We start from the raw sequence: 9953 nt of genomic DNA, 5'->3' as shown, positions 1-9953 counted from the left end.
AGGGGGGGGGGGGGGGGTCGATAGCACATAGATGCCCTCAAATACCATAGCACTCAGACATTTGACAAACCTCTGTTTCTCTTACTAGGTTAGGACCATATTATCGACGGCATTACACATTGTATTTAAGTTTAGAGCACCAGAAAGATTTATCTCCCAGTTTAAAAATTGGCCTGCAGGTATCACAATTGGACTTGGTGGACTTAGTACGCGCTTGGCACCTCCTTTTCTCTTTACAGTTGACTCTAGGTAGCCCACTAGTTGTAGGAGTTACTACTTTTTTTGCATCTTTTAACACAAAGATTTTAAATTGTCCAGATTGTGATTTTGGAAGTTCTTACAACTCCTGGGTCTGAATATGGAGTAGAACCCTGACTACCTGTGCTCTATGGGCCAAACGAAACATGGATAAGTGAAAAGCATGGATAATTTTACGATCAAATGAACTTACCTGAAGTTCGATCGAAATTATATGAGTCGGCCAGTCCAAAGATGTTAATTATATTACCACGTAGTCCGCTTAGTTGTACTACTGCCACAAGCTTTTAAAGAACAATTCTCCCACTCCCCACCCGTCCATCACCGCCGAAGTATACTAAACTGGTCTCATTATGTTCAAAAGACTCACCCAATTCATAACCGGCGGGTGAGGTTGGGTGGGCGATTAACATCTTTGGACTGGCCGACTCATATAATTTCGATCGAACTTCAGGTAAGTTCATTTGATCGTAAAATTATATTTCGTCAGGCAGTCCAAAGATGTTAATTATATTACCACGTAGGATGTTTAAAGAAGGTTATGAATTAGACATAATAAAAGTTTCTAATAGAAGACTTATTATAATAATAACGGTAATTGTTACACGTAATATTAAGTATATGAACGCATTATTTGGTAAAAATACTTAGAGCAAAAAGATTTCGTTCTAAAACAGGTCTATTGTAAAATTTCGCAAAGGTAAGCGAATTTTCGCTCCACCCCGCTGAGTCTTTTATTATGTCCAGCGACACGCCGGCTCTACTTGCCGCTGAAGTGGAAGCATGTCTGCTAGAATGTGGTGTAAAGATGCTCGTATCAATCCCAGATAAGCACAAAGTGCACTTTACCCAACGACTCAAGGTTTGTTTAGAAGCTTTCCTATGAGGCTTCTGAAAAGTGATAAATAAGTAATCATTATTTTCCTCCCTTAAAGTCGCGGTTCTTTCCATATAATCTTGTAAACAAGATACAACGCATAATTTAGGCATGTCATGAAATTTGGGGAGGTAAAGACAAGGTTGCTTTACGTTAGTAGCAGTTGTTTTTATTCTGTCTTCTATCCAAATTTGAATCCCCTCGTTAATTGGTTTAATATTAGAAAGCCTTATTAAACTGATGGTTTGTATTCTTTGCCCAGTAGCTAACACTAAAAGAGTAACCAATTTGTATGATAGCAATTTTAGTGAATTTGTGGGGTTTTTATCAAAATAATCAAATACTGTTTTTGGATCCCAAGTTGAATTGTAACGTGGCTTCTGGGGCCTTATTTTTGATATGCCTTTCATAAACCGTCTCAACATAGGATCATCCCCTAATTTATTTGGTAAAATCAAAGAAAGCGCTGCTCTATGAGAATTAAATGTTCCATAGTTGTTATTAGTGCTTTCTAATAACGATTGTAAAAAGACGATAACGTCTATTACGGTCGCTTTAAAAACGTCAATTTTGTGGCCAGAGCAATGCTCCCACCAAAGTTTGTAGGTAACGCCGTATTGTTTAAGTGTGACCTCCGAGATTGAAGATAACGTTGTTTCAATAGCGGAAATAGGAACTTGTTGGAGTTTCAACGCCTCCCGGACAGTTTCGCGGCTGCCAAGGTAAGCGTACTTGCTAAAGGATGTGTTTCTTGGCTGAAAGGAGAAAACAATAACCTAGGGTTTGGTCCAAAAAGGATAAATTGGCCTGCACACAGTTTTACAAAAAGTGGATACCACGCTTGGGAAACCCAAAAGGGAACTACTACTATCCCTTCCGCTTTATCTTCTATTATTTTTTGTAAAACTCTTAAGATTACCGCAAAAGGGGGAAAAGCATAAAATTGCATATTTTTCCAAGAAATCGTAAAAGCGTCACAAGCAAAGGCTTCAGGGTCTCTGTGCCAAGAAACAAAAAACTCACATTTGCGATTGCTATAAGAAGCAAATAAATCTACGTCAGGTGTGCCGTATTGTTGTGTTATCTGAGTGAACGCATAAGTAGACAAGGACCACTCAGTTTCCATTTGAAGCGAACGCGACTCTAAATCGGCCACCCAATTATCTTTGGTATTAATATAAGATGCTGAAAGCCATAAATTACGATTTTCGCACCATTGCCAAATTTGCATCGATAATTTGTGCAGTTTTGGGTATCGAACGCTCCCCATGCGATTAATACAAGCTACGGCTGTAGTGTTATCGCATCTAATTAACACGTTACCGTGTTCCAGATAGTGTGCAAAACATTTAAGACCCATAAAGATAGCTAAAAGTTCTAAAAAATTTATATGATTCTTTTGTTCTTCCAATTTCCACCAACCATGAGACTTTTCACCGTTACAGAAAATTCCCCACCCTGATAGGGAAGCATCTGTAAATATTTCTAATTGAAAAACGTCTCGTTTAATGTCATTGTGAGAATGTTCGATATTTTTTAGCCACCAATTAAAATCCGGGAGAGAAGGTATAGACATTAATGCATTAAAATTTAACCTATTTCTCTGAAGTGCTATCTGTTTCTCCCTCTCCAGCGATTTAGTGTATAACCAACTATACTTAATCGCGGGACAGGCTGAAATTAATAACCCAATAAATTGAGCAAATTTCCGGATTTTAATCTTTTTGGTACGTAAGATGAAATTTATCCATTTTTTAATTTTTTCTTTTTTGTCGTTAGGCAGTTCTAGTGTTAAGGTATCGGTATGAAAAATAAATCCCAAAAACTTGCAAGTTTTTGACGGCACCAGAACACTTTTTTCGGTATTTAAAAGAAACCCTAGGCGTTGTAAAGTGTTTACGACTAAATCAGTTTTCTTTTTACAATCCGAAAAAGTTTCACCAAAAATTAAAAAATCGTCTAAGTAATTCACGCAAATAATTCCAATTGATCTGAAATGTTGCACTACCGGTTTAAGAGTTTTTGTAAAACCGTGTGGCGCCGACGATAACCCAAAAGGTAAGCAAGTGAATTCGAAGAGATTATTTTGAAAGGAAAACCTTAAATACTTTCGATATTCTCTTGCCATAGGTATTAAAAAATAAGCGTCTTTCAGATCTAAAGATGTTAAGAACCAATCCTTTTGAATGAGTCTTAAAACAGTTCTTGTATCCTCTAATTTAAAATGTGGAGTATCCACAAATTTATTAAATTGCTTTAAATTGAGGATAAATCGTTTTTTGCCATTAGGCTTATCTGCTAAAAAGAAGTTTGATAGAAATTGATCAACTTGCTGCTCGCACTTAACTACCGCACCCTGAAGCCTCATTTTTGTTATTTCTTCTGATAAAAGATTAATATCATTTTCAGAAAATGAAATACGAGGTGGCGGCTTGGATTGATAAGGTTTTCTCTTTAGCGGTATTTGATAACCCCTTATCCAATTTAGAACTACTTTATTATTTGTAATGGTTGTCCAATTATTGTAAAACTTTGCAAGTCTGCCTGCTAAACAAAAACTTACCTCAGTTACTTGTCCTTTCTGTACCTCTCCTTTATGTTGTAGGGTTTGGAGGTTCGCCCTTTGTAATGTCCCCTCTCCCTCTGTTGACGGGACGGGCGAAATCTGTTTAAATTCTGAAAGCGTCGAAAGTTACTTGTTCCCTTCCCTTCTTTTTTATCTTTATTGTTGGCTGCCAAGGCCGGCGGTTTAAACCCGGAAGTGGAAGCAATTGGTTTCATATCATTGCTGGCAGTTTGAACGGTTTTGGCTGCTTTGATCTTGTCGCATATATTTGGCCCAAAAAGAAGGTCCGTGGGAAGACACGTTTCGAGTAATTCTTTGGTCTCCTTATTCATATAAGGATAAATAAAGCTGCGTCGAGCTAGTGATAAGTCGTAATATAAACTGGCTAAAAGACGGCCCGCATCAGATAAGCTAGGAAGTAAAAGTTCCTTGCACAAAGGCGTCATATTTTCAGACTCATTTAAAAGTCCGTTTAGACTCTTACTCAACGCTGCCAACCCTATGCCTAGTTTCGATTGAAACTGAACATAGGCATCATCTTTTTTCTTAATGTTAACCGGAATAAGGGCTTTTGATTCCGGATTAAGAACTGGTGGTATGAGTAAGGAGCAATTTATCGGTATTTTGTATTTTTGTGAAATGCTACTGATTTCAGCTTCCGACATGCCTTTAGAGATAATATTCGACCAGCGGTTCGCCAACGCGGAATGTACCTTTACGACTTCACTGTCTTTAACGGAAGGATCATCCCCCAAAATATTGAGAACTTCATCTGTTAATTGCGCGTCAGTGTGAATTTCCAATTCTACTTCAGATGGTGAAACCATGCCGCGCGGGCTATGGGCGACACTATCTATTGTGTTTGTCAAGTCGCACGGACCTTGAACTACACTTAAATTATCGTCCTCTGTACCAGGTAAAGACGTAATCGAATTACGCCGACGTTGCCGAGAGGAAGTCGAAATAAGAGACGAAGATCGCGCGTGGCGACTAGCAGGCGACCAATCTCCGCGCCCCGCACGGGAGCGCGAGCGAGATCGACGACGTCGTTTATATTTAGAATACAACGATTCCAGCGTGGCTAGCCGTTTTTGCAAATTTTCAGTGACTTTAAGATTATCGTCACTATATCTATCACTACTCGAAGAACGGTGTCGATGTTTTTTGTGTTTTCCCATGCTAAAACGCTAAAACCGTTAGGAAATAAATCGACTTACGTAAATAACAATGGAGCAGCGAACGAAGTGTAGCAGTCTCGCACAAGAAAGCGAATGGAGACCAGTTTAGTATACATCGGCGGTGATGGACGGGTGGGGAGTGGGAGAATTGTTCTTTAAAAGCTTGTGGCAGTAGTACAACTAAGCGGACTACGTGGTAATATAATTAACATCTTTGGACTGCCTGACGAAATATAATCCAAATAATGCTTTTCATATAATGTTCAGGTCCCACATTTCTTCGTTTTCGGGTTGTTACATCAACAATTGTCATTTTCTCCATCTCTCAATCCTCTCACAATTCATGTGAGATTCAATGTACCTACATTCATATCGATCTTATAAAACTGTTGATGGGTTTGTAGATTCTTCAGGTAAATATTTATTCTTCATTTTTGTTAACAATCATTATTTCATTCATTTCCATTGTAAATGATCATGTCACCTTATTCGTTTCTCATTAAAGTTTTGAGTTTGCTGTGTTTGTTGTATGTTGTGTACGTTTCCAAGAGGATTTTTCTTATTTGGAACACTAGAATTAATGATGGGTTGTGAAATATTAAACAAATAGTGGTTTTACAGGACGTGTTTCATTGAACAAAGATACGTTTCAATGGAATAAGCTCTGTATTTGCGAATCTATTGCTTACCGAGGATGTACCTACGGTTTGTAAATTACCTAATTGGAGAACGTTTTAATTCTAACAATTCTGTTGAATCATTAAAAAATTGGGGAAGAACGCCTTCGAATGGAACGTTTTAGAGAATGTGAACACTTGTTCAAAAATGGAATTTGACCATAATGTTTTCCGAAATTGGTCTGTGTCGCTTCCAAAGAAAACAAGGCATCATCTCGTCGCGAGGGTGGAAATCTATCTTAAAGCGAATGGAAATACCCACAATAGAAAGCTAATTTAGGCAATTACGTTTGCAACGAGATTGTTTATACGATTGGGTCAGTGTAAATTCTTCTAAAATCGCTTATTAATAAACTACAATTTGGCTTTGGTACAGGAAGCAATAATTTTGCAACTTCCATAACAATGGAAACGTTCAACGTACCTTTGGCGCATTTTACTTTCAAGAGAGGGAGTAATTGTAAACACTTGTTTATAATTATCTAACGTACCGAAATACTGTATGTATCTAAAAGTAAATTCACAATGTGCCGGTCTGTTTTTAATGACGGACATTCATGCGAATAATTGTCGGAACGCGAATTATTTTCATTTGTACATTTGCATCTGAGATGAACTTGTGTTTTATCTATTTTTAGATAACTCAATGTTTTTGCGTGGACGTGGAGAAGTTAACCGTTAAGGTATGGATATCACGAAGAAAAACGTCAATGTTAATCCCAGAACAAACGCAAACCCCTGCGCTGTATTATTTTTTACGTAAGTTTTTATTTTATTTTTATTATTATTTTTAAGTACGTTGATCGGGGCTTATGTTTATGTAACGTCTATTACATTTTGTAGAGCGATGTCTGTTGTAGATAAATAGACAAAAGTCAATTTAGTTTGGAGGTTATTAATAATAATAATTATTAGTAAGAGGTAAGTAGTACAAGCAGAGCGGGGTGTCCCAAGGTTTCAATCTAAGCACACTTTTGTTGTTTCTTTTCGATTTAATTTCGAATGGAGCACAATATAATTGCTGAAATCAAACGAATGTTTCTCAATTTGTCATAAATTCAACATTTAGAAACCTGCTATTGACATTATAGCATCTACCTACTTTCAGTTGTACACATACGAACGTACACACACCAGGAAAAGATCTGAACAGAAATTTATTTTGTCATTAAAGAAAGTGTTGCAACATTGAATGAATATATTTACAATATTTCTTTAGTTGTACGTTTAATTAAAATAATCCCAATAACTTGTATTTAATGTTACGATATTCGTTGCCGCATTTTTATATAAAAATCCAAAAGAAAAATACTGGACTATATTAAAGTCGTACTTGAGTAATTATGCAATTGTTATTTAATTAGCTTGACTGGGTTAGTAACGTCAATTAAAGTACGCAAAACCTAGGCTCCCAGATAGTTTCTTTTAGAATCTTCCAAGTCCTTAGGTAATAGCTCATAGTTGATATAAATGAAAATGATGCTGTTCTTCTGAGTTATAATACAAACTTTAATTTTTCTAAATGATAGTCATAGACGTCATAGTTGGCTTTGACATTTTTAAAAAGGACAAATTTTTCTTTTTCTAACGATATAAGGCTTGCTAAATGTACTTTAATAAATAAACGCGCTGCAGGAATGTTCGTATTATTGAGAGGTAAATAAACAGAGTTTGCCATGGAAAACAACATCTAGTGAGATAGTGTAACTGTGGCACATTTACATACAGGGTGATTCCTATAGTACCTGCCACCGTTTGGGAGCGTATAGGGGGTGCCTAGGGGAGTATTTTGATATAGGACACTTGGGGTCGGAAATCTAAAACAAGGGCGCCAGAACCAAATTTATCTTCTGGAATTTCACGCCTGTATGTAGGCAACCCAACCGACCGACGTTTCGCGCGGAGCGATGCAGAGCGAGTTAGCGCGAGGAAGCGACATGGAAGGGAAGGAGGGAAAACGACAGTCAAAAGCAATAACGTTTACAAGTGTTCAACGTGGCCACCGTTGTTCTCAATGCACTTCCTACATCTAGCCAACTATTATTATACTATTGCCATAGTGTTTATTCACTTGATACGCGTCGTTGCAGACGGGATTTCGTGGGTTTAAACAAAATTCTGATCAATTGTCAGCCACACATCGCCGCCTGAGATCGCTCCGTGTGCACCGCCGGCCGGTTGGGTTGCCTACCTACAGGCGCGAAATTCCAGAAGGTAAATTTGGCTCTGGCCCCCTTATTTTAGATTTCCGACCCCAAGTGTCCTATATCAAAATACTCCCCTACGCACCACCTACACGCTCCCAAACGGTGGCAGGTACTATAGGAATCACCCTGTATTTAAAGGCCATTTCGAAAATTCACTATGAAAGTTAAATTAACAATTATATTCAATACACTATTAAAAGTAGATCGTATCATGCCATGGAAAACAATAAATAAACAAAATACTGCTGCTTATTGTTGAAGGCCTCAAATAATACTTGGATTTAATATTTGGTGTGGACTTATTGGATCGCGAATTCTTGGACCTTTAATTTTCGATGATAATTGGACAGGCCAACGTTGTACATTTTCTACCAAATTAATTTCAAGAATGTAGGATGGGTTAGATTTGGAAACACGACGTAATTTACGATGGTTTCACCACAACGGTGCCCCGCCGCACAGCCACCTGCAAGTACGAGAGCACCTAAACCAACCATTTCCAAAGACATATGGATATAGGTAGGAACGAGAAGGCCCTTTGGTCACCAAGATCGCCAGATCTTTCAATTTTAGGTGTTTTCTTTTCGGTGTTCTAAAAGCGTTTAATTTATCAGCGAAAAAAATGCACTTTTTAAAAATGTCACAGATAACTATAGTTGCCATTTAAAAAAATGTAAGTTTGAGTTATAATAGTCTAGGGCCTAGGCGATAAAGACATCTAACTGGACATTTTGAGGTGGAAAAGAAAAAATGGTGGAATATGTTCAGTTAGGTGTCAGAAACAACCTATTAAAAATCCCACCCCCCAGACCCTGTGCTAAAGGCTCCAGCCACCCCACCATCCCCCAAAAACCGTGTTTTCGCTCTTTTTGGCTGATATCTCGCGATCTATGAGGTCTATATGAAATATTTTTAGCTGAAAATGCTCCTCGTGAAATTTCTTACAAGGTAGATACTCAGAAATTAGCCTAGGTATACCTTTTAGCCTAGCAAATTCATAAAAGGAGGCGAAAATCATCATTTTCGTGTTTTTTTTTGCGGTTTTTTGCAAATATATCGCGACCTTCAGGGCTAGATGAAATATGTTTAGCTGAAAATGCTCTTCGTGCAATTTCATACGAGATAGATAACTGAAGAGTTGGCGTAAAGTCACCTTTCACCTTCAACTTTCATGTGTGAGCAAATATTCATTGTAAAACAAAGTATGTCTATGTAAACGTAAATACAGTATTTTCATATTAAAATATTCACACATTCATTTATACCTCAACGTAATCATTATCCTCTGCAGATTCCACTTCGACGTCCTCTAGTGCTAGTGGGTCCCAATACCACTAGAGGACGTCGAAGACCCTGAAGAAGTGGAATCCGCATCTAGTCTATAGCTTCAAAGTTTAATTCAAAAGTCAAAATTGCTAATTTGTGGATTGAAGAGGTGGCATGGAAATTTATATTTGAAACCTTAACTGGAAATATGGAACATCCAGTAATTTCAAACTTCAAATGAGAGGCGTTGGAAGTTTAAATTTCAAGTTGAAAGTTAACGAACTAATGATCTCTTTGTTGATTGAGAAGTCTGATCGAAGAAGTACGAATTGATTTGGTTAAGTATAAGGATAATGATTACGTTGAGGTATAAATGAATGTGTGAATATTTTAATATGAAAGTACTGTTTTTACGTGAATAAATGGTACATAGAAATACTTTGTTTTACAATGAATATTTCCTCGCACATGAAAGTTGAAGGTGAAAGGTGACTTTACGCCAACTCTTCAGTTACCTATCTCGTATAAAATTGCACGAAGAGCATTTTCAGCTAAACATATTTCATCTAGCCCTGACGGTCGCGATATTTTTGCAAAAAACCGCAAAAAAAACACGAAAATGATGATTTTCGTCTCCTTTTATGAATTTTCTAGGCTAAGAGGTACACCTAGGCTAACTTCTGAGTATCTACCTTGTAAAAAATTTCACGAGGAGCATTTTCAGCTAAAAATATTTCATATAGCCCTAAAGGTCGCGATATATTTGCAAAAAGCCACGAAAATTGATGATTTTCGCCGCTTTTATGAATTTCCTAGGCTAAGAGGTACACCTAGGCTAACTTCTGAGTATCTACCTTGTATGAAATTTCACGAGAAATATTTTCAGCTAAAAATATTTCATATAGACCTCAGAGATCGCGAGAT

General features: G+C 37.3%; 1 protein-coding gene across 1 annotated transcript; it reads right to left on the bottom strand.

Moving 5' to 3' along the window:
- Positions 1-430: 430 nt before the first annotated feature.
- Positions 431-4950, bottom strand: LOC116172563. Its single transcript, XM_031489793.1, has 2 exons — positions 3699-4950; positions 431-1890 (listed from the first exon to the last, which is right to left on the bottom strand). Exon 1 carries the CDS (start codon positions 4877-4879, stop codon positions 3704-3706), a length of 1176 nt encoding a protein of 391 aa, XP_031345653.1. The 5' UTR covers positions 4880-4950; the 3' UTR covers positions 431-1890; positions 3699-3703.
- Between the last annotated feature and the right edge of the window lie 5003 nt (positions 4951-9953).

Source organism: Photinus pyralis, unplaced genomic scaffold (genome assembly GCF_008802855.1).
Source record: "Photinus pyralis isolate 1611_PpyrPB1 unplaced genomic scaffold, Ppyr1.3 Ppyr1.4_LG5, whole genome shotgun sequence".
NCBI lineage: Eukaryota > Metazoa > Arthropoda > Insecta > Coleoptera > Lampyridae > Photinus > Photinus pyralis.
The sequence above is the reverse complement of the archived record's forward strand: the minus strand, read 5'-3'. Positions and strand labels throughout refer to the sequence as shown.

Bases quoted from the DNA above. Each gene is read 5' to 3' on its own strand.
- LOC116172563 (XM_031489793.1), bottom strand. From the start codon at position 4,879: ATGGGAAAACACAAAAAACATCGACACCGTTCTTCGAGTAGTGATAGA.